Source organism: Necator americanus, chromosome V (assembly GCF_031761385.1).
Source record: "Necator americanus strain Aroian chromosome V, whole genome shotgun sequence".
Classification (NCBI taxonomy): domain Eukaryota; kingdom Metazoa; phylum Nematoda; class Chromadorea; order Rhabditida; family Ancylostomatidae; genus Necator; species Necator americanus.
Window position 1 is genome coordinate 13378180 of NC_087375.1, and position 24058 is coordinate 13402237.

The following is a 24058-nucleotide window of genomic DNA, read 5'->3' on the forward strand; positions in this document are numbered from 1 at the left end:
GTTTCGAACTAATCAAACCGAATTATTCATTCCATGAAAGCATTAGGCCTACTCTTGTCAGACTCGATATTGATGCTACTGCGAGAGGGCTTTCAGGAAAATATCAGATTCCCTTGTGAGCTTCTATTTTTATTTTCTATATTATGTTTGAAAAAAACAAATTTGCTCTCTTTTAACAGCACACCATTTATGGCTGTTGCAGTTGGAATATTCTTTGATATTATTATATGACTGTGAAATTAATATTCTATTGATGAAGGACAGCAAATCCGCGTTATTGTGCACAGGTCAGTTGCTCGACGATTTCTTATACATCACGTACATGGGAGCTTGTGTAAAAACTGTTCACCGATAATCGCCGCCAGCTATGGATCCCAAAGGAATTAATTAACAGAGTTCACCTTCATCAAAAACAGGGCGGAGCAGCCTGGTTTCCGGTATTTCGGTGGAAAGCAGTCTTTTTAGCTGTCTACGTGTTCTCTAGATGGATTTGTAAACTGATTTTTTTGAAGTAATCAATACAAAATTTGGATAAGTGTGAGAATACGTAATCAAGCAGTAAGCTATCTTTCTAAAAGCAATCTAAAAGCTATTCTTGTTAACGTTGTAAATGAACGGATGGATAAATGAATGAACGAGTGGACGAATAAATAAATAAACAACTAGACAAATAAAGAAATGAGTGGATCAGTGAATGAGAATGAACGAGCGAATGGGCGAATGAATGAGTGAATGAATGAATGAATAAAAATGAATGAACGGACGAATGAACGAATGAACAAACGAACGAATGAATAAATGAGTGGATAGATGAATTAGTGAACAAATTGATTAATGAGTCTTCCAGCTAAGGAGAATAATTGGAGAAATGAGAACTTTGAGGCATAAAGCGAAAGATTGCGAAAGACAGTTTTTATCGTTGATGTGCTTACGCTTCTTTCGCCAAAGAATTTAATAGTTGGTTATGTTTATAGTTGGAACGTATTAGTTCAGATTTTTTTCCTGAAGGATTAAGGAATGAGAAATGACGGCAATGACAGAACGCAATAGAACTGGAAATGAGAAGAAATAGCACTACTGACTTTTATGGGCTGTTCGATAAATTCATTCATTCATTTGTTTTTTCTATGCGTCTTTCTGCTAAATGTACATGAACTCACTGCCCTCCCTGCCAGAATTTTTGCCTTTCATTCGTTTGCTGCAACCTGTTGTCGGGTTTTTTGTATCTTGCTAAGTGTAGGCTTACTTTTTTTGAAGATTGGAAGGATTTCACGGCAAAAACTGTTCAGAGAAATTCCATGTGCAGGGACTATCCTATATTTCGGCGAAATTATTATTGTAATCTACTCTCTCAGTCAGTTCGTGTCAGCAACTATGTCCTTGTCAAGGGATGGGCGCATACGAGAAGGAAAAGAGGACCCATTATCATAGAAATTAGAAATGAACTGGCACTCGAGAGGGACGTTCTGTTTTTAGACCGGCCATACACAAGTACAAGCTCCTCCTATCGAAACTCTCTAACTCATTCGTGGTGGAATAAATGAAGATGCATTTGAGCATGCACAAAAATTAGTACAAATACATTAAATTCGTCCCAAGAATTACTCACATCAATTCCGCTAGTACTTTTCATGGCACTTAAATGCAAACATTGTTTTTTGATCATTTTGGTAAATAAGAGAACAAATTCTATCGAATGACGGAGATTTCTGACCGATTTATGGTAACGTTCAGAAATAGGAAACAAGTGGAGATGGAAAAATAGGAGGCATCGAGTACAAGATAAATTTCTTTCATGTATGAAGGAGCCATGCTTAAATACACGTCAACTCTCGTGCAAGAGCTGTACTTAAGAAGCATTTCAACGATGTTTCTGTTAGTTTTTCTGAAATGTATCATTTCGAATGTTCATAATAATATTCATCTGCTCTATGATGAATTTGCATTTTGATGGTAACAATGATTTCATTTCTCGTGCCCCTCACAAACTGCTTACACTCTGAATATGAGAACACAGCAGTCTGGTGTATAGTTGGGCGAAGACGACGTGAAGCATGGACAGTTACGCAGACGCGACTGCGCTTGCGGTGGAGCGTAGCTGTTGGGATCGTGTAAGGATCCTCGCTACCGCCACCCATCTCTGCAGTTCGCCATGGTCCCACCTCGATTCCAACCGCTGTCCCCACCGCATCGCTTCGAGCGCGCAGCCGCTTACGCAACTGTCCGTGCTTCATGTCCTTTTGACACCACTCCCCTGTCTGGTAAATTTTGCAATCGGTGGCGATCTCGTACCATGTACCGTGATCAAGTTAGTCGACGCATGACCTAGGTGATGGCAGGTTACTAAATAAGCTTTGCAGCAGCAGCTTTACTTTTTTCTCCTAAATTTTAACCAATATAGAATACGGCAAAATAACTTTTCTAATGATGTTCGAGAGCTAGAATGGACATGAACGGATAGGATTTTTTTTCAAATCCACTTAGACAGCTTGTTTATTGCCTTCGTTACAACGAAACCAATCAAAAAGATGGCTTTTTAAAATAAGATTATGCTCTTAAGGGCAAGAACTAGTGTCCTTGAACAGTACTCAGAATGAATTATTCTAAACGGGCAAATCCTGAGAGAAGTAACTGGGTGGAGAGTAAGATATAATAGTTCCTTCCAGTAAAACCTCTTCACAGATAAATCTAACAAACAGAGCCATTGGAAGACGGTAGAGAACTGAAGTTCATTCCTCGCCTATCATATTTCATTTAAAGCCCCCGCGGATGTAGTGCAGCGATAATTGTCACTGCAGCACCATAAAATACGTCAACTTCAATAAACTTCAATAAAATGAGTAAGTGTTAAGCAGGACTGCAACAGTGATGAACAGAAAACGAGAAAAACCTCGTAGGTTATACCAGCTGATTACACACATTGCATCACTCAGAAAATCCAATCAGAACGCGCACTTCTACCCTCCATATACCACAGATCTTAAAAAATTCTATGTTAGCACTTAAAAAAATCGATTTCTATCGATTCTCGAAAAATCGATTCGATGAAAAATTTATTTAAAAAAACTTCACAGTAAAAGCTGTAGACAAAAATCGCTCAAAGGAAATCATCAATACGTTTTGTATGCCAAGAAATATTTAATTTTCAGAGTTAGCGAAGCCACAATTGAGGGTCTTCGGAATAAGGTTTCTTTGATTTAATATAGAGAAGAGCATGGAAGAGTTCCACTAATTCCCATTCGTCTAATGCATTGACCAAAGACGTACTAAAATACTGTAACAAGCAACAAAAACTTCTGAAAAAGAAATGAAAATTCAGAGAAGATTTCAAAACACGACTCGAAAACTGCGAGGATCGACTAACTACGACATCACAAAGAACCTTACAATGCATCTAGCAGCTGGGCTCAATCACATTAAGGCTTTACTACGCCACATTTATCTTCTACACCTACTTTCGACACCACGTTGAGGAAACCGACTAATAGATAGGTAAATATCACCAAAATGACGGTTATGAGAATAAGATAGAAGTAAAGAGTTGAAAGATTTAAAATCAACAAGAACAACAAGCAATCCCGGCAATAATAAGAGAATAAGAACAAGGATAGCTGCACTGCAGCAGGGAATGGCTGAGATGTGTAGACTGGGATAGCAAACATAAAACCTTATACAAATTTTCCCATTTTGTTATGCGAGCAGAGTTTAGACATTTCATAAATATAACAACATGCCAGAAAAAAAAGCTGGTAGCTAGTATCATTGCTAAAACTTGTACTGCAAAGGGCGAATTTCCAAAAACTCGTCTAGGGTAGCATCGGTCACGTGCTTGCGTCGTTCTTGCATCTCAGCAATCACCTTTGTTACTTCATCAATGGCCAACTTTTTTAGCTCGCCGGTCAGCAATTCACCAGATGTGTACTGCTATAAAAGAGGCATAAGATGTTTCATAACATAACTTAAAATTCAAGTATAATTTCAAGAAATAAAAACAGAAAAGAATGTAAGAGAGAATGAACTAAAGAAACAAGCATGAAACCAGGAATACACTAACAAACTGAGATGCTGGAAACCATCAGATCATTACTGCACATAGTATAGTAACATAAAAAGAGCCTTTACGGAAAAAAGAACACACAAACCTTCCGGATTTCTTCAAGTTTCTCATCGCTGTCAAGAAAATACCGCAGTAACTGATAACTAACATCGACATCGCAGTTACCTCCAAGCGCACGATGCTCTTCTACTGAAGCTTGACCGCCAGAAAAAGCGTACTTGTTTATCTGGAATAAAAACAAAAATACGGAAAGCTTATTCCGACCACTACGTGAAAATGTGAATATGTAGCGGTTTCTTTTTTCAACGGAGCAACAAAATTGAAGACTGAACGGAATTACTATTGAAGTACTAAAAGCAAAAAGGATTGCTATACCTTGTTTTTTATCTGTTTAGGGGAATCGGATAAATAGATGCAAGATGACGCATCGCTAGCCGCCATTTTCGTTTGAGCACCCTAAACGCGAGAAACATAAAAAAAAAACAATGAAGTTCTGAAGAAGAAAAAATATGTTTAGAAGTAAACAAGAAAAGGATAACGATGAGAGAAAACTACTACTACTAACCTGAAGCGCAGGAAGGAATGTCGAAAATATTAACGATGGTTTCGGGAATTTAAGCCGTGGAGCAACGTCCCTCGTCATTCGGAAATATGGATCCTAAGTAATTATTTATTGTGGTTGCTCCAGCTCAAAAGAGAAGTATAGAGATCTAGCTATAAACATTGATGATAATTTACTTAACCTGATGGTGTGCTTTCAAAACTTTAGGAAAAGAAAACAGATTTCTACTGATTTGAGATTTGGAAGAGATCCCAATATTTAGATTATGGAAACATTTTCACATATATCCTAAACAGTACTACAATTCTCTCAGTGATGATTGTTCCAGCTGAATTGATAAAAGGATAAAGGATAAAGTCACTGGCGTATCAACCCACTTGGGATGTGCCACCACGTTCACTTCAATTCAGAATCGTTTCAGGTTTACGAACGTTTAACTGGTCTATACAATGACTTGCAGGGGCCAGCCGATGATCAAGTCAGTGTTTTTATCCTCCCAGAGAAGTCTGGTACCAATTTATCGAACCCGGAGGATGAAGGGCTTGGTTTGCACCAGCCAGGTTTCGAACCATCGACCGTGTGAATTCAACGGACTCTAACCGTCTGCGCCAGACCCGCCCCGCTGAATTGTTATTACTTCAAAAATCAGTTGGTTCTCACCTGATCTATCGCACACGGAATGAGACATGGAATATCTGTCTTCTTACCGAAGATATGTGGAAACGATGAAGCAAAACATGGCGCTGCTTCTATGGCCGGGAAAGCTGCCTGAGAATAAAAATTCGAGAAAGGTTTCGTAGTCAGTCATGTACCGAAAAAAAACAAGTTTACAAAAACATACCTTTCCCATACTATCTTCAGGTGTGAAACCAAATATCGCTCTACTTTGATTTCCTGTTACCACTTTCCAGATTTTTACGATGTTCTCATAGAAGGGTGGACTAAAAAACAGATCACAATGCTTGGGCGCCCTGATCTAGTCGGATCAAAACGACATGGAGTGCGGTGTAAATGCCTGGGCGGTCGAGGTGGAACAACACGGTTTTTGACCGCTCGCATACGGCCTGCTTGGCAATTTGCCAAATTTTGCCAAGAGACGTCACCCCTATCACTATTGGCCACAATTTTACGCTTGTTTTCATTTTTTTCGCTTTTCATCATGATTTTTTAATGCTTCTTTTCTCGCATTTTTGTTATGGTTGCTGTATTTGGTTTCGTTATTAGAGATTTATGTCGTATTTGTATTGTTCTTAGGTTATTGTATTCTTTTTATTATTTATTTTTCATGTGAATGTCGTTTTTTTTTTGTTTGTAAGGAAGGGGGAGCGGGGGCGAAAAAAAGAAGAACATTAACATTAAAATAAAGGCAATTTTGAACCAAACTTCGAAAGCAATACAATGACTTGAGAACAAAACAGATACAGTATAGCTCTCTATAAAAACGATAAAAGTAAAGGATAAAGTCTCTGCCGTATCAATCCACCTGGGATGCGCCCCGTTTTACTGTATTCCGTGATGTATGTTCGGCACTGTACTGAACTGGTCTATATAACGACTTGCGGGAGCCAGCCAATGACCAAGTTAATGTTCTATCTGCCCATACAGGTCTGCCACTAATTTTCCGACCCGGAGGGATGAAAGGCTTAGTTGGCATTAGGGCGGTTTCGAACCATTGACCATGCGGCTACAACGGATCTCTTACCGAATGCGCCACACCCGTTCCATAGATTATCGGCTGGTATAGTGAAGTATAAATCTCTACAACAAACGCAAATACAGTAAGCACAACAAAAATACGAAAAAGGAAACATAAATCGAAAAAATCAATCGATTCGGATAACGCCACTTGGGAAAATTTGGGAAATTGTCGAACATACCGCTCGCAGATCATCTGCGAACACTCAAAAACCGTGTTGCTCCAATGCGACCGCTCGTGCAATCACACTGTGCTTCATGTCGTTTTGACCCGAAAATACGTAGTGTTTGTATAAAGTTCTTTTTTATTTTTTGGAACAATAAACAATCTAATAAAAGGAAATAAAAAAGCTTAATTTCCTTAGGTGTGGGAAATAGACCAATAAACATGACTAGGTGTACTGAAAGACACCGTAATATAGAAATTTTGTAATAAAAAATATACAATATATCATCATTACCTTCAATTTTCGACTTTCCATATAGAAACAAAATGACATTAAAGGTGCTTTCACACAATATGACTGCCTGCTATTGGTATCCAACTATAAAAGTACGAATGCTGTATGCTTACCACATGTAGTCAAAGTCATTAAACATAAATGTTTTTGCTGGATCGAATCCCACAGCTATTATGTCCTTCATATTCTCACGAGCCATTTTCTTTGCCTCATCGACTTTCATATCCTTCCATAGGAATTTCTCATCATCCGTAATCTAGAGTTGACCTTATACATAGGCAATTACCAACTATTCAAAAATGCAAAACTAATACCTGGATGATAAGCGGGACGTCGAACACATCTTGGAGCCACTTAGTAAAAATGAACGGAATTAAATGTCCTAAGTGAAGACTTCCAGACGAAGGCCCCCGTCCAGTGTATAGATAAAATGGTTTCCCCTGTTCCTTTCTATCTAGGATTGAGGCGAAATCCCTGCAATAATCACAAATGTCTTATTTGAAGAGATCTTCGTTATTTAGACACATGATAGTACTATCACCTAGCTTGAGGAACCAAGGACTCTACCTGTGAGCAAAGAACATGCCACGACGCAACATTGGATGAGGTTCCTGACCCGTCACTTTCTTGAATCGTTCAACGAGGTCTGGGCCCAGCTTGCGACAGCCAAACTTTACTGAAAACATTAACTACAGTCACACAAATGCAAAATGAACAAAAAATTTCGAAAAAAAAATCTTCCAAAAGAGCAGGAAGAAAGTACGGTACACCTATGTATGAGAAAAGGATTAAATGGGTTGTTCAAATTGCCACCATACCTATCAATTTATCGTAATCCACCCCGGTGGCACTACTTGCCGACACATTCCATGGCGTCACCAAATCCTCATTTTTTTCTTCTTTCTGAAGTAGAACAATCACAAATGATTCCTCATTACCTCTTTCATTTTGAATGGAGCTTGTAAAATAAAGCCCTGTTAACAGTTACATCACAAATTGAAAGACGTAGATCTCAAATGAAGCAAATAATACGAACATTATCACCGTTGACCTGCATTGTTTCCAGTTTCTCGTTAACGCCCGCTTCACCAGACATTGCTGAACTCTTGAATAAAGGTCTTTGAAAAATGCAACGATGTTCTTGATTACATCACATAAGATAAAGAACATTACCGCCAAAAGCTACAAAAGAAGAGAGAAACATTATAATGAAAAACCCTTTGCGTAAGACCTTCCTACATACATATTCTGCCCGCTCTTTAAATGTCCACATTTATGGGTGTCTCATGTGGCTTTCAATGAGCATAACGCAATGCTATTCATCAAATTTTGTTGGAAATCGTGGGTTGTAGTCGTCAGCGAAATGCGAAAAATGAGAACAAGATGCAAAACACAACAAAAACAAAATGCAAAACAAGTTTGGAGTGATTTTTCAAATGAGCTGTAAGAACGCCCAAGTTTAAAATGCGAACAACATAGGAGTCAAAGGCAATAAGGATCTGCACCATAGAGCTTCATAAATTTTAAAAATTAAAAAGTCTTGGAAACAACTTTAGTTAAGAGCGAATTTGGTTTGTGAGATAAACAATATTGCCAAAACATCATGAATCTAGTAAGTTCTTTGGAATTCAGAAAAAGACTTAATTCTTCCTGGCAGTGATTATACTGCAGGTAAATTGAGCATAGCACTCTGTAGCCCTCAGCGACAACACCTTTCGGGGTAACATTTAATAGATCGTAAACCCATTGATAAGAAAACTGGAACAGCTCGTCCACTTAAACACACCACTGTGCAGCAAAGATTTAAAAGTACAGAACATGACCGTTATCTACACAATTACGTTGAACTCACTCAGCTTTGCACAAATTGTAAGCGAAATTGAGGAGAGACAGAATTCCTCAAATTTCGTGACTACTGATTGACCAAATTAGGAACACGTTCCTGGAAGTCTAGAATTAAATTTTACTTTTCTACATTAAAGCAAATATAACTGACTATGACACTTACGAATTCGTGCAGATTGAATACTCAACTTTACCTTGAATCATTCCTCCAAAATTAAGAACTAATCCCTCAAATTTTGAATTTGGTTGAACACCACATTTTTAGGCAACTAAAACGAACGCCAATTCAAAAAAAGGAAACACTGATCAACGTCATGTAGTATTTACTGTTTTCAACTTCCCCCATCGCTTCCGAGCATTTCAGTTAACATTTCCTACCTGCACAAATTTCTTATCAAAGGTTAAATAAGTGTAGTATCCGGAAACCATGTACGGGATACTGGGATTAACCACTACAGTCCATAAAATTCACACCTACTAGACACCTAATACAGATCATGTCATGAGAGATAAGCTGCTGACAGCTTGTTTTCGAATTAAAGAAAGAAGTAGAGCAACTGTGGAAATTTGTGTTCCAAATAGATTAAAATAGTCCTGCATCAATTATTACGGCACTCTCATTCACGCCATTCTTGCCAGCCGTAGTAGAAGTACTAAGTGTAGGCACTTGAAACAACTAAACCTCTTCAAACGATGCTATTAACTAGTAAAACGGGGGTATAGGTGAGGAACCAATCATTAATTCATTACAATCGTCACTTGTTAACTTCTTAATTATAGTACAACATCACTGACGGATCAGCAATCGGGAATGCCGGAACGAAACATCCAAACTTGTGAACTTCCAAAACTAATTTCTGTTATAATTATTCAGCGCAATTCGTAGATCGTAATCCTATGCAATAAAAATGATGTCGCACTAATACATTTCCCACTGGTGCATAGAAATCCCAAAGATTTCACAAAAACCGTAGGGGGTTATCTTCACTTCGTCGAGTGTACAGGTCGGGTTGCGACGGTCTTAAGGTTTAAAATATGTGGAAGTCTGAAGTAAAAGATGTAGAGATAGGAAGATGAAATATTTTCATGGTTAAAGATTAGTATGAGTAAAGTGCAAACGAAATGCAAGGGAAAAGAAAACTTATCTTTCTTAATTCAAATAGTCCAAGTAAATACTTCATTTCTTATTCTCCCTCTATCACTTCCTCAGAATTTTGAAGACCGGAAATGCTCAGAATTTGTTCCAACAACAATGTACACATTTTTTGAGCAATAACTTTCTGTACGCAGAACTCAAAAGAGACTACCGCTTGCAGATATCACCGTGAACGATGCACTTGATGTTAAGGATGACTCTCAAAAATGAATAGCCCTTGAAAAATGCCTCTAGGTCCTATTGGGATCTTGCAGGTGGGCGTAATAGCCAACGGCAACACGCACAGCGACCAGACGACATCAGCACACCAAAGGCTAGTTTCGAATGGGCGGAGTATCAGAATATCATCGACGGTGACACAAGTACTGCTTAGAGACCTCATTTAGTTCCATTTAGTTGCTAGTTGTCATCAGGTTTCACTTCCAACTTTATTTATGGATTTCCTACCGAACTTTCATAAGAAAGCTCCCCGCAGTATTTACGGATTACCTGTGATAAAAAAAATAATTTCAGATGGAAACCAGCAGTTGCTCTTATCCTGTTACTGGTATTTTTGATGAGATTCCTTGGATGTCTATGCCACCCCCGTACTACGCTTATCCTATTTCTGCTACTGGACAACCAGGGTTGGTTCCATTCACTTCACTCATTCCACTTCCGAAGCTCTAATGGAAATATCAAAACTTCGTTTTCAGGTATTCAGTACCGATGACTATGCCTCATTCAATAGCTTATCCAAGTATGGCAAATTGGTACAACTACGCAACTCCAGGCAAGACTACCTTTCGTTCCAAATACTGAGCAAATGCAAGATGTGTTTTCGTATTTGAGAAAATCAATCTAAAATAATGCAGAGAATACTTGAACATTTTAATATACTAAAAGAAGCTGGGTATTTGTAATAACGGCGAAAATCATAAGGACTACAAACATTATTAAATTGTCCTACAGCAAAAAAAAAAAAGACTAATTCGTAAGCGTTCGGAATGGAGCAACAAAGGAACAAATTTCGATTCTTTGCAGGCGCACAAGTTGGTGGCAAGTACAAGAAAAAGCGGAACTTATTCACGAAACTACAACTGAATATGCTTCAGAGAAGGTAAGTGGCTAAACATCGTCATGTAAGAATTATGCTTTTCTGGAAATCAAAAATGGAGGGCATTATTTCAAATCCTAGCTCAAAATGTATAATTACAAATTCCACTTCAAGGATGACCGATTTTTGCAGGTTCGCTGAGAAAGAACACATAAGACAACCAGAGCGAGACAGTTTCGCCCACATGATTGGTCTAACAGGAGAACAAGTGAAGCTTTCAACTTTTGTTCGCCTTATCTACTACTCCTAATTCCCATGAAAAATGAATATTTCGTAGGTCAAGATATGGTTTCAAAATCAACGGTACAAACGTAAGCATCGAGAGTACGGTACCAGAGATGCAGGTACCACAAGTTCTTCTGGGGCTAACACCAGTGTCTCATCATTGTCTTCACCTTCACCAGATGAATTGCCTGACGCAAAACTACCTACAAAGTACTCTTATATACCTTTAAAAATTGGATCAATACATCTCCTAAACTGTTTTATTTCCAGTTTTAGAGAAGTTCCTGCCGCACAACAGACCACAAATAATATTCCTTGTTCCGAAATCACGTTTGAACAAAGCAACTACTCGCAGTTGTATTGGAGTCAACAGGTAGGCTCGAATTTTAGAAGTTATTGACTAAACACAGAACTGCAGATACCAAATTTGCTAAGTGAGCCAAAAAATCATTTTTTTATTTCGAAAACGACTAATCAAATTTCGGAAATGAGCACAAAACTGTCACTAACAGTACCGGAGGGAACTCTAGCATAGTATAGATAGATGCCTTGCGATATGAAAGTCTGGGGTGTTCGTAACACATATTTACTCTCTAAAATCGTTTCTTGACACCGTAACACATCTTTCAAAAAGATAGCTCCAAAAATTAAATTTTGAGACTGGAAGCATGCTAACAAAGAAATGAACTTCTGCTATGCAAGAATCTACAAGATAGAAAACAAACATAGCTGAATGTACAGCAAAAAGTATCTGCGCTTTTCATCTCAAAACCATATCTAGCATCTAACCGCTGCCTTGGGAAGAAACGTTTTGAAGCCATAAGCAGGAAGAATTTCTTGCATCCTTACTTATTATCAAACCGTTACTTCAGGCAGCCTACTACCCACCTCTCAACTTCAGCGCTCAAGGATTCAACACTAGTCCTGAGGAGAAACTTTCACTTTCGACATGCTCCGAAGACGACTTGGATATGTGAAACTTCCTAACATCTTAAAAATCTCAGAACTTCTTCCTTCGGACTGTACATATATATTCATTCATCAGATATTTTTATACTCTGGCTTGTGAGTCCAATGAAGCGTATCGATTATAATCTATACAGAAGAATTTTTCTTTTAAAATTACTTGTGGAAGCACCACAGAAAACGCAAAGAAGACGCAAAAGCAAATGAGTGTTCCCAAATGCACCACACAAGAGAATTTAACGCACCTGCGAATTACATCACAATACCACCAGCGATGAAAATACAAACTTACTAAGTATCACAGCGATAAACGTATTTCATGAGGAAAACGTAGCAGCGAAGTAACTTTATGCAAAACTTTTGCATACAACAATAACAATCACCAGTATAAATAAATACAAACAACGTCCTCCATATAAAAAAATTGACACTCGGTCAATATTTAAAATATCTGCCGTTCACAATTTTTATTACCGTGTAGCTACCGCTTTTAATTTGCAACGAGACCATGAAAGAAGTGAGAGAACTACGAACGAAAGAACATAGAAAAGAGTCTACATGACTTTTTTTTGGGAAATTTACGTGTTGTTCTGGGAAGAAATCTTGTTTCACCGTATGAATGAGCCCTCCAAAGTGTCCACTTCCTTTCACACTTCGAGGTCGAAAAAAATTTCAACAACATATGCATTTCAAGAAGAAATTTCCAAGAAAAAGGCAAAGTACAAGAGATCAACAATCTACGACAATCAGATCCAGAATGAGTATTTTCAATACTTCGGCACCTCCTCGAGTTTCTCGAAATCCATGCTTTCGAAGACGATCTCGCTTTCTTGTTGTTGTTGAGCTTTTTCAGCTTTTGCTTTGGCTTCCTCCCTCTTTCGTTCGGCTTCAGAAATCTCAGGTTCTTCTATCTCCGCAGGTGGGAGGAGTAGCTTAACGAAATAAGTATTACCGTTAAAAGATCTTAAAGAAGAAGATTTCATGCAAAGTAAGAAACAGTGCGAAGACTCAGAAAATCTACTGTAATATTATTTTACATAAAAAATGACTAGAGGAAGCATGAACTTTACTGCAAACCTGCACTTTCTTCCGGTAGTGTTCCATCGCTCGCTCATAGTTAGCACGCATCGACTCCATGTTACTCATGTAGAAGTCATGTACAAATGTCGATATATGAACTGTGTTATCGATTGAAATCGGTTCACCTTCAGCACGTTCCCCTACCTGAATAAATGAAAGTTCAATAACACAATGAGTCGAGTAAGTAGAAACAAAAGCATGAAATTACCTTTCTTTGCGTCGGATACGCTTCGCTCGGAATGATAACTAGGCGAGAAGGCCGCTGACACAGCTAAACAAAAAGCATCACTTTTATAGGGCAGCTGAAAGCTAACAAGATCAATATTTCACCAATAGCAGAACCAAAGACAAATCCTTTGGGTTTTCTACTTTTGTTTTGCAATTTGGAGTCGTTTCGGAAGTACGATGTCAACTTTACCACGCATAATCATAATCAAACCATAATCAAATTGTTTGACTAGAAGTAATGTTCAGACAAGATCACTCACAATATTGAAAGCAGGTGTAAGTTCAAAACAGTTGCGAAAAAGGCTGGCTCGGCAAAGCACATAAAGACCTAGACGTGCTCGAGACAATGCTACCACGAGACGACGAACATCTCTAAAATATTCTGTGTATAATCACGGACCGAAAATCAGTTACAAATGGGACACGCGAAAAAAAAAACTGAAACGAAGTTATAAAAAAACACCCGGTTCGGGGGAAAAAACATAGAAGAGTAACAAGTGAAACTGACCTTATATGTCCAATATTGTAAGTACGAACAAGAGAAAGAATTATATAGTCATTCTGTTGACCCTGGTATTTGTCCACAGTTGACACCTGCACAACAGCAATCACTCGATAACAATCGATAGCTAACCATCCGAGAAGATAATAGGACATGAACTACCTGTGCAGGAACTCCAATAAGCGGATTATTCGCACATCTTCTTGCCACAACATCACGGATAAGTTGTGCCTAGAAACAACAACATTAACAAGAAACAGCACAAGAGAAAAAAAGAGCCGAGGCAAAGAAAAAACGAAAACACACTTGTCCATTATAGGTTGTGATTATGGAGATCTTTTCAGCTGGATATCCAATAATGCGCATATACGTAAACAATGCAACTGCATATTCTGCCTCTCCCAAGTTCTGAAAAAAAAAACAGATCAAACTAATTTCTCAAAATTTAGCGTGGGTTAACTTGATGAAGAAGGATACCTGATAGTAAAATGGACTTGGCTGTGATTCTCCTTGTCCATTGAAATCCGGTACATCAATGAGTTGGTAGTTGAACGCAAAACCAGCATTAGCAGTCTAGAAACCTCAAGTAATTAAGAAAAGAACACTGTTGAAACAGCTGCAGCGAAAAGATAAAGCGTCGAAATAACTGATATTAATTGCATCGAAATAACTGATATTAATTGCAAACAAGACATTTCATGTTATACAATTTCTGGGATAATAGTACAAGCAACTGACCTGGAACTGTGGCAAAGCCTCAACGTGGGGAAGATTACCAAGATTCTTGTAACGCCAGCTATACAAAGCAGCTATCCTGAAAAAATTCAACAAGATAGCATTGAGCAAAAATAATGCAGAGGTATTATCGAGTTTGATAAGCTGTACACGAGGTTGTTAAACAAATTTATTGGCTAACGTTTCGGCTATATCGCCTTCTTCAGAGCCTGAAAGGGGCGATATTCAATCCACAATTCAAACGACCAACCTCTCCACAACTAAACTGATAGACTCCACGCCTACTTTCAATCACAAATTTAGCGACTAAAGCCACAAAAATAATGCAAAGGTAGTAGTAGTGGAAGTAGCTCAGGGTACAGGAGAAGTTTCAAAACGACGGATTCCACGACTTCGAGCCTATTTTTATTCAGGTGTATGTGTGGATAATCGCGCTAATCTCTAGCAGACGTTCAATAGGGTCAAAATGACACGAAGCACGGCGCAACTGCGTAAGCTAGGGGTCGAGTTGGGACGGTCGCGAATAGCAGCGAAGAATAGTGCTAGCCAGGGTACTCTCTCGGTCTTAATCACTAAGCCCCACTGAACCGCTTTGAGAGCAGCCGCATACGTAACTGTACTGAGCTTTACGTCGTTTTGACCATGCTTCATGTGCAGTCCTCCCACCAAACTATCAGTTCCTAACCACTATGAGTGAAAACAAAATGTAAGTTCTCTAAAATACTAAAAGACTGCCGACATTGATCACAAGACTCAACTGCCTGGTCCTTTCAGTCGAGTTCGCTCTCTGCAGCATTCATATATTGTAGTTCTGCTTATTTCCTAATAACTACTGCTTTGGTATGCACCTTCACGAACCAATTTTCATGCCAAATGTCAAACAGATAACCAACTCTGATCGAGCTCTTCCTTGTTTATCAAGTTGAATATTTGGTACACCGAGCCGTACAAATCTAGCAAACAGTGACTGTTCCATGTTCGAATATTTCTGGAAAGCCTGGTTCTGAACAACAGGAGGAAGCTGATGGTGATCTCCGATCATACACCACCTCTTCAGTCGGTTTCTGCCATCTTGTGGATTCTAAAATAAAGAGAGCGATATCGTGAGCAGAGAAAGAGCAAGAATGGCCAGAAAGATGCAGTGGTCACAAACAAGCAAATGAAGAACTGCATACTTGACAATCGAATCTCAAAAACAGGAAATTGGAAGTACCAAAATAAAATATGTGCGCGACAGTCAATATCAAAAGAGATACCTGGAGCAAAAGGGGAATAAACGTCTCCACTTCCAAAATTTGAGCTGCTTCTTCCATAAGAATATTATCGTAGCGGAATCCAAGCTGTACCAGTTCATTCCTTCTCAAAGCTGCGTGCGTACAGGTCATAGCAATAATTTTTGCCTCTTTGACCTGAATAAGAAATAGTTACAAGGTGTCAAAACACAAAAATAATCTTACCAAAAGGTACTCAGTTCGATCTCTTCCATTTCGAAGCAGCTCAAAAGCGCGGAACTCCTCCAGCTGCTGGAAAATATGGTTGATGTGCCGCCAGCAGCATCGAGCCGTTTCCATATCAGCAGCATAAGAACCCTACATTTTAAGGACGTTTTAAGAAAGAAAAAAAACCTATGCTAAAGGGGAACGCAAATCTAAATAAAAGTAATGACATAGCTTACAGTAAACAAAGGATCAATATCGGAGAAGAAGCCGGTAAAGGGGAAAATTTCCCCTACACCACCATCCTTCTCGCTAGCACATTGTTCTAGAAATTCGTCCCATGCGCGACAAACCTAAATACTGGTAAACTCAAATTCTATAAGTTTGTATTTTAGAATCATTTCAAGAAAATACCGTAAACCGGAAGAAGTGTCCAGCATTCTCGCAAGTATAGGATACATCTCCAATCACGTTCATCGCCTTTTGTAGCCGTTCCACCTTAAAATTATTGTTCATGGACGAATGAATTGAAGCACAATAAAAACCACTCAAAACGAAACACAAATATTAAGTGCCACCTCAGAAAGTAATCTCAACCTCTCCTTGAGCACATGGTTTACACGACCATAACGAGAGAAGTCCTTCTCCGTTTCGAGTCCTTCTTCGCCGTGACCTTCAAGAAGAATTTGACTGATATGTAATTAAAATTGATGTAAAAATTTCCATGATTTACTTGTTGTGACCCAAGTAGTGAAATGAATTAGCCTAAAAAACAACAAAAACGAAGAATTCTAAAGCGAGGATCACGCAGTTTCAATGAAGGGGCACTAGAGCATTCACAAAGGTGTACTGCTGCACTGATGCGTACCACAAAACACTTACCCATCCGCAGTAAATGTCTCTCGTCAACGTCTAGAGCAATAATCTTCTCGAACAGTTGATTCAGTGCCTGGTTAGAATGGGTGACTATCAAAGTGCGTTGTTGAGGCCAATTGTGATAGATATTCGCGATGATTTGCACAGCCACATCAGTTTTACCGGTACCTGGTGGCCCCACCACCATAGTTAATCCAGGTTGCATGCCAGCCTGAAGAAAAAAAGTAGGTAGAAAAATTTGGAAACTTTCCTCAAATTCCATCAAATATACGTACAAAAAATATGAAATTTGTTTGACCTTAATTGCCTCTATCTGCGCCGACGTAAACTTCACTCTGTTCTTGTTAGGAAAAACAGGATAAGGTGTACGAGCATCTCGGACCAAAGGAATCACTTCGATCACTTTTTCACCTTCTGATTCACCTCCCCGAATAAGATCTTTGAACTTCAGTCTGAAACATCGAAACATCATAACTGAGACAATACAATAGTAATAACGGTATGCGCGAACGAACTGGAACGGTGGTATCATTTTTTCTTCTTCAGTTGTAGCTTCAACGCGATAACCAGGAAATGACTCTTTCAGGTGTTCATATGATAAAAATGTATCGTTGAAATCCAAGGTCGGTACCACATTATTCATCCTAAAATAAGGAAGCTTAGAATGCTCACGATCTCACTATGTCGATGCTAAAAAAGAGAAAAACCAGATACATTTCCAGAAGATAACAATTACTGTTTATGACTAGAGAGTCAAGGAAAACTAACTTCGAATAGTGAGCAGAATCCGGCTCACCATATCCCAGCACAATATCTGTCAACCAGTCTGGTACCACACACTCTGTATTGAGCAGTTGTCGCATAGTAGCTAGTACAGCTTTAAAATTATTTGTCTTTGGATCGCGCCGTACAACCAGATTGAAGGTGTAGTATACATCCTAAACTAGAAACAATGAAACGTCTATTTGAGAGATCAAACGTAGGCTACTATTTCAACGGCGAATTCTGTAATGGATTAAACGAAACAAGACGTTGGATCATTATTGTACCTCTACTCCTTTTTCTACTCTGTTTTCCATGTCGATTCTATACTGGTTCGGATCCAAAAATACCCGAAATCTCCTAATGTCGCCCTGTATCTGAGGTTTCTTCTCGTAAGACTCTAAAAAAGGGTTTTTCAAGTTCATGCTGAAAATAATCATCTATGAAATTAAAATAATTCTCCCTAGGTACCATTTTTAAAGATAAACTCGTAAATTTCATAAGAACTTGTTAAAGAAAAATTGATAAGAACTTGTTAAAGAAAAAGTTTTGTGTGCAAATATTTGGATAAAGAGATGTTTACTCTCTCGTTCTTTCTTTTTTTGACTTTTTTGAAATTGCGAACTTACCAAATTCTTCAATGACCTGGCCATCTTGGCCAATCATCCCTTCTATCTCGCAACCGCGAACATAAGTAACCTACAAGATTTCACTGTAAAATCAAAGGTAATTTTCCAAAAACTTCCCAGCTACCTGAATCTGATCCTTGAATGGTTTCCTAATGTCATACTTTGTACCAACAGGTTGAGTTGACCGACAAGTGATAAGGAAACAAACATCGTGTTTACGGAGACCTTAAAAGACTTAAGGGTATTAGTTAGTAAGAAGTCATGAATATTCGATATATGAAAAATATTGCAGACAGTTTGATGGAAAATGACGACCAATCAACACGAAAAAGGTGCAAAAACTGAGGGTGACGGAAAAAAAGAATTTAAACTAGGGGAGCTCGCAACGTCATGAAAACGTGTGCAAGAAAGGAACTGAGTCACTCACTTTCCCACTCTTGTTTGATATCCACGCGTCTGCCAACGTTTACTGAGAATTCTCCTCTGACTACTGACGGACTTTTGTCGCCTACGAAAGGCTTTCCTACCTTAAACATTAAAGCTAGTAAATCCAAGAATTCAATGCCTAAACTATGCTTAGAGGAATGATGAACTTATACCGTAGCGAAGAACTGAGAGATGCAAACGCATAGAACGGTATTGACTGTAATAATGCGGGGTGATGAGAAAGAGACAATCCTACCTCAGTGATCTGGAATGAATCGAGAAGCAGCGCCATTCGAGCCCATCCGCCCCACACAGTTTCGTTTCTATTTTCATGGCGCCATGGCTTCATACGGAAAAGTACATCCTCCAAATCTTGTCGAATTTCATCTAAAGAAGAAATAAGGAAATGGGAGCTCAAACAATATAAATAACAATGGCAGTAATTAAGAAAGAAAGAAGATGTGTGCAAAGTAGAGGAACCGCAGTAATATCGGCTAGTACAATGTAAAATGTGTTTGCTTTACGAAGAATCGCAACTTACAGGTTGATTCCAACTGAAACAAGTTGAAATTCCTCAGAAGATAATCGTGCAACGTCAAAAATTGCAGGTTCAGCTTATTCAATGCCAGGACACCTAAAACCTTGGAGTTCAACGAGCTGCTAAAGAAAATAGAACAGCAAGAATATGATATCAAAGTGGAAAACTAGCAGAACGGAGTTTTACATAACCTTCGCCGGAGTAGTTTTCATATGGTACGACGTTTTCGTCCCAAATGACCTGTTCAGTTGGGTACAGTGGCTGTTCGTTGAGCTGTTGCAGTTGGTTCACCCGTCGTTCACAGTGAAGTGTCTGAAGTATCCCATTTTTCATCACGTGAAACTTCCGCACTGTGTATGAGTTCGTAAATCATTTTTAGTTCCCACACAAAGAAAAGAGCTACACAAAACCCTTCGTCCTTGGCATCCTAAAAGATATTCTAATCGGGCGGATCTATCTTCTTCAACCACTTACTATGGTTTCTGTCAAAAATTCTTTGCTGTACGTCTCCAACTGTGAATTCTCGCTATCCATAGGAGGAACCAAATGGAGATACTCCGCAAAACGATATATTTCGGATTTCCTGGGAAAACTATAGTGTAGGAAACAGAAACTACAATTTATACATTTATATATATGTTTATTTGAAACGACAGAAAAAAGTCATGACGAGGAAATTTCAAAGAGAAAACGCACTTCATTGAGCCGAATTGTTTCAACAAAGCTTTGCGAGTGTCTACACTTCCAACGCTCAATAGATAGAAATCAGGCATACTCTCCCTACAAATAGAAAATTGAAAGTAAGGAGATGCAAACATACGATATCTCGCACCTGAAATATTTAAACGCCGCCTTCTGCAGTTTTACCACATGCTCGTAATGTTTGTTAGAGACCTGAATAGGAAGGATGCTAGTTTTTGAATGGCTTTCAAGAGCAATCATCACAAATTCCTACCTCCTTATGTGTGAGTTGCTGCCCTGTAATATCATTAATCTCGAATCTTGCATAAAATTTCAGCATCTCAACAAGTTGGCAGAATAACGATCCTGCCTCAGACGATATCAGCTTCGAGAGCACACAGTGGGTAATAAGCTTCGAAGAATGCAACAAAGCATTGAAGAACCTCCTAAATATCAGAGATAAAGACATGGATCAATATATACGGGAAATTAAAACACTTTAACCGAACCTCGTAGGAAGAAGCGCTTCAAGGTCAATTAAAAGCTCAATAAACCTCTCACAATAACGGATATCTTCCAAATCGACTTCTAAATTGGAGAACTGTGTAATGAGTGACTGGAACGCACTGCTGTTGAAAGGAAAACCAAGAAAACCTTTCGATTCGTCGTCTACACGATCTAATGTGCGCTTAAAGCGAGCTATAAGATTCCATAAATAATTTCTTTCGAACTGTGCCCTTCGGGACTCTTCACTGTCTTCAGCGTCTTGAGCAGCAAGTTTTTGTGACAGGTTTGCCCAGTACTTTCGCAGTTTCTAAAGAGGATAAAAGTAAGCTGTGTAACAATGTAGACGTTTTTAACTGTTCACTTACGCAACCTAAAAGTTAGAACTTAAACTTGGTATCATCTCAAAACTGCACATGAGAATGAAATTAAGCAAGGGCAAAATAAATTGAACCACAAATGCCAATGGTGTGCGTGCTATTTACCTTGCTACCTCCAAATATGTCCTCTCTTTGACTCGGCAACAAATTAGTCCAGATCGACATGTGTGTTAACTTGTTCATTTGTTCACGAACTATATCAACTTCCTGAAGAAAATATTACTGGGTGCTAAGGTAGGTGGGCGGGGCCACTGTGTCGCAGTAAAATCGAACTGTGCAAAAACGTCCACAGAGCGCAGAAAAGTTGTTCTCAAGTGACAAATCGCTTTCCCATTTGAAAAGCACAGAAGAATATGAGATAGCTGATAGTTCATAAATCGACGGGTCATTACTGGAATTGAGTAGCCGAGTCAGTCGGGGCCTTAAAGCCTAAGCGTCAATCTTAGAGGACTCATGACATGTTGGCTAAAGTTACTAAGAAAAAGGAAGACGCAGCTGGAGCTAGTACTGCATTGACTTTACCAAACCGATAGGGCTTTTTGGTTGGTTTTATGAAAATTATTCCTATTCGCCTACTTCGCTTTTTGAAAGCGGTTTCCACAAGTGGAGCAAAGTCGCCTCCTTCACAAAAATCCACGAGATGCGAGCCGTTTCAAATCCATTCTTGGACTTCGATGCAGGCTCCGGCAACGTAATAATCGCGAAAATCGAAAGAATTCGCAAACAGTCACCGAATTATCAGCAGCAGCCATTATGCGAATAACACGTTTTAACAACGAGAACGCTTTTTGTGCTCTATACTCGTTTCTGCACAGTTCGATTCTAGCACAAAGTGTTCCCGCCTAACCACCTTAGCCCCCATCACTGTACTATTAAATCGCGAAAAGAATAGGACTTCTTCGGAAAAAAGAACTGACAACAGAATTGAAACTGTTCACAAGGAAGGTGATGATCGCACATTGTTCAGCGTTGCTTCGAGAAGTTTCGTCCAAAGACAATTTGAGGACACGGTAAGTGAACGATGAGAAGTGTTCTGGCTTCTTTACAAAACACTAAAATACCACTTTCAAGTAAGGATAGTGTTCGCCATCTTACTGTGAGGAAACAAATCGGGACAAAAATATAGAAGAAAGAAATTTGAAATAAAAAGTAAGCAGCAATTCGATAAGAAAATGGTTAAAATCTTACCTGCCAAGCATCTATGCGTTCCCTGAATTTCTCGTTGAGCATAATGATTATTGACATAACATGCGCTGTGCTTGCCTCCTCAGTGTAATTTGGCCAAAGGTAGCACTCGAGATACTGGCTAAATGAGCGGACAATGAGAAATAGGAAGTACCGGACTTAGGACTGCAACTATGTGAGAAAGTTAAAGAGCCAAATTCCTGAGAAACTGGAACCAAACTCCTAGAGCCTCATGAATCCTACATGTTAGAAAATGGGAACTTTCTAAATAAAGAGTGACATTCAAATTTACTACATAATCTCTCCAAAGGTAACTCAAAAAACGTGAGAATGTAGAGGCAAAACTTATTCAAATCACTTGCCTAAACTCCAACATGATAATTTTCCTCGGATTAAAGTGTGTTGCAATCATTTCGTGTTGATAAATCGTGTCGACTAAGGGAGCAGAATACGCAGCATGAGTTTTTGAAAAAGGTGCCCAGAATTTGCAAGCAACCTGGAAAGAAAACACTATAAATAAGATTTACATCTTGTGTTGTATACATACACAATATACATTAGGAAAAATACACTCGTTATTTATGTGTAACGAAACAATTTTACTCTCACCTCAGTAATAGTTTCTTTCTGGAGAGCGTCAACGGTGACAATGGAGGACGTTCCTTTTGTTGTCGTCTTCGCTACCATTTCTTCAATACAAAAGACTTCAATTTTAAGAGTAACAAAAAATCTACACATGCGAGGGAATGAAGAAATTATCTCTCTCAACTTCTAAGATTACAGTAGGAGTTAAGTGGAGATGACAATAGGAGATTAAAACTTTCGGAATGTGGGTATCACTTTAATCATTCCAAACAAACAAGGCAAAAATAAAGCTGCACAAGTGCGGAATTTTCGTATTGGTCTGCAGGGAACTCGGACAGCTGCTAAGGTGGGCGTGTCACCAGCAAGTCGTTCGGACGGAGCACACCTAAGTTAATTAGCGGAGGGCTGGAGCGGCTTCTCCATCGAATGGTCCTCATTGTCACCAGAAGGAAACAATGTGGGGTAAAATGTGGTGGGGGAGAGGCACTCAGTGGCGCGCTTATTTCTCGAAGTTGATAATTAAATCAGTCGGGCCCCTAAGGCCTAAGCATTAGTATTAGAGGATCTTTGACATGAAAGCTAAAGTTACTAAGAGAAAAAGTAAGTTAGAGCGTCGAAAAGTAAGGGCGCCACTGAGCGCCCCCTCCCCCAACTACATTTTCCCCACATTGTGTTATAGAGAGAAAAAATACAGGAGAAAAAGAAGGAAGGAAGAGAGACAAAAAGTAGGAAGACCGAGAAAGATAGCGGATGTGTACGGGGAAAAGCCGTGAGCGTGATAGAATCCAACTCGGAATGGATGCAAAAGTACTGAAAGTTCTTTTGTGTGCTCCAGAATGTCTATTATTAAAAAGATCCTGTTAAGCTGATGGAGTGCTCTCACACAGGGGCGAAGTTGAGGAAAAAGGCGGAAGAAACTGCGACATAAAATCTTGATAGATCCTGAAGGGTCCCAACAGTGTCACAGTGTTTAAAGCAAGTAGTTTACTTCTATTCATTTTGAAATCAGTTCTAAACGACGTCGTTATCACTAAAACAGCAAATAAACCATGATCTAATTTGGCTAGGGCAAAAGTGAAGTTGGGGGAGGGATGGAGTACCAAAAAGTGCTCCGATCTCCAAGTAGTTTTACTGAGCTCCGAGCGCCTAGACATGGTTGTTTGACTTAGTGGATAACTATCTACTGCTAATCAATCCGCTTGGGATGCACCACCACTTTAATTCAGAATCGTTTGAGGTTTAAGAACGTGTAACTGGACTAAACAATGCACCAGGCCGGAATCGAACCTCCGATCGATCTTGCAGACAGCGTTCCCCTTAACGACTGCGACATATCCACTTCCGTCACCTCATGCCATACAAACACCGCCAAATGCCTAAGATGCCCATGCACGAGATGATGAAATCCCCACCCGTAAACGTGCCAAGTATGCAGACTAGCGCGATCT

The 24058-nt window shown here is 39.0% G+C and overlaps 3 protein-coding genes across 5 annotated transcripts; 1 reads left to right on the top strand and 2 right to left on the bottom strand.

The window, feature by feature from the left end:
* Nucleotides 1-3765: 3765 nt before the first annotated feature.
* On the bottom strand, nt 3766-7871 carry RB195_013761 (uncharacterized protein; the record flags this gene model as incomplete). Its single annotated transcript, XM_013451127.2, has 11 exons — nt 3766-3924; nt 4143-4283; nt 4433-4513; nt 4623-4715; nt 5280-5387; nt 5461-5560; nt 6889-7031; nt 7090-7249; nt 7343-7451; nt 7594-7678; nt 7812-7871. 11 exons carry the CDS (start codon nt 7869-7871, stop codon nt 3766-3768), a joined length of 1239 nt encoding a protein of 412 aa, XP_013306581.2.
* Nucleotides 7872-10289: 2418 nt separating this feature from the next.
* RB195_013762 (uncharacterized protein) lies at nt 10290-12074 on the top strand (the record flags this gene model as incomplete). Of its 2 annotated transcripts, XM_064203736.1 has the most annotated exons (7): nt 10290-10402; nt 10472-10548; nt 10800-10875; nt 11005-11080; nt 11150-11307; nt 11368-11470; nt 11970-12074. In XM_064203736.1, the coding sequence occupies 7 exons, from the start codon at nt 10290-10292 to the stop codon at nt 12072-12074; spliced, it is 708 nt and encodes a 235-aa protein (XP_064059617.1). The 2 variants fall into 2 exon arrangements, with proteins under 2 accessions (XP_064059617.1, XP_064059618.1); XM_064203737.1 differs by lacking the exon at nt 11005-11080 and having other exon boundaries at nt 10472-10528; nt 11374-11470.
* Nucleotides 12075-12830: 756 nt separating this feature from the next.
* Nucleotides 12831-23943, bottom strand: RB195_013763 (uncharacterized protein; the record flags this gene model as incomplete). 2 transcript variants are annotated; one of them, XM_064203738.1, is made up of 38 exons in its annotated part: nt 12831-12995; nt 13141-13287; nt 13352-13414; nt 13632-13743; nt 13880-13965; nt 14036-14104; nt 14180-14281; nt 14351-14446; nt 14612-14687; nt 15502-15689; nt 15865-16017; nt 16066-16197; nt 16284-16397; nt 16459-16542; nt 16623-16717; nt 16927-17131; nt 17219-17372; nt 17436-17564; nt 17689-17858; nt 17970-18082; nt 18312-18381; nt 18436-18536; nt 18739-18838; nt 18994-19124; nt 19279-19371; nt 19467-19587; nt 19750-19858; nt 19972-20055; nt 20108-20169; nt 20231-20402; nt 20466-20544; nt 20611-20770; nt 20946-21047; nt 21758-21892; nt 22029-22142; nt 22384-22521; nt 22635-22714; nt 23898-23943. In XM_064203738.1, the coding sequence occupies 38 exons, from the start codon at nt 23941-23943 to the stop codon at nt 12831-12833; spliced, it is 4350 nt and encodes a 1449-aa protein (XP_064059619.1). The 2 variants fall into 2 exon arrangements, with proteins under 2 accessions (XP_064059619.1, XP_064059620.1); XM_064203739.1 differs by lacking the exon at nt 23898-23943 and having other exon boundaries at nt 22635-22712.
* Between the last annotated feature and the right edge of the window lie 115 nt (nt 23944-24058).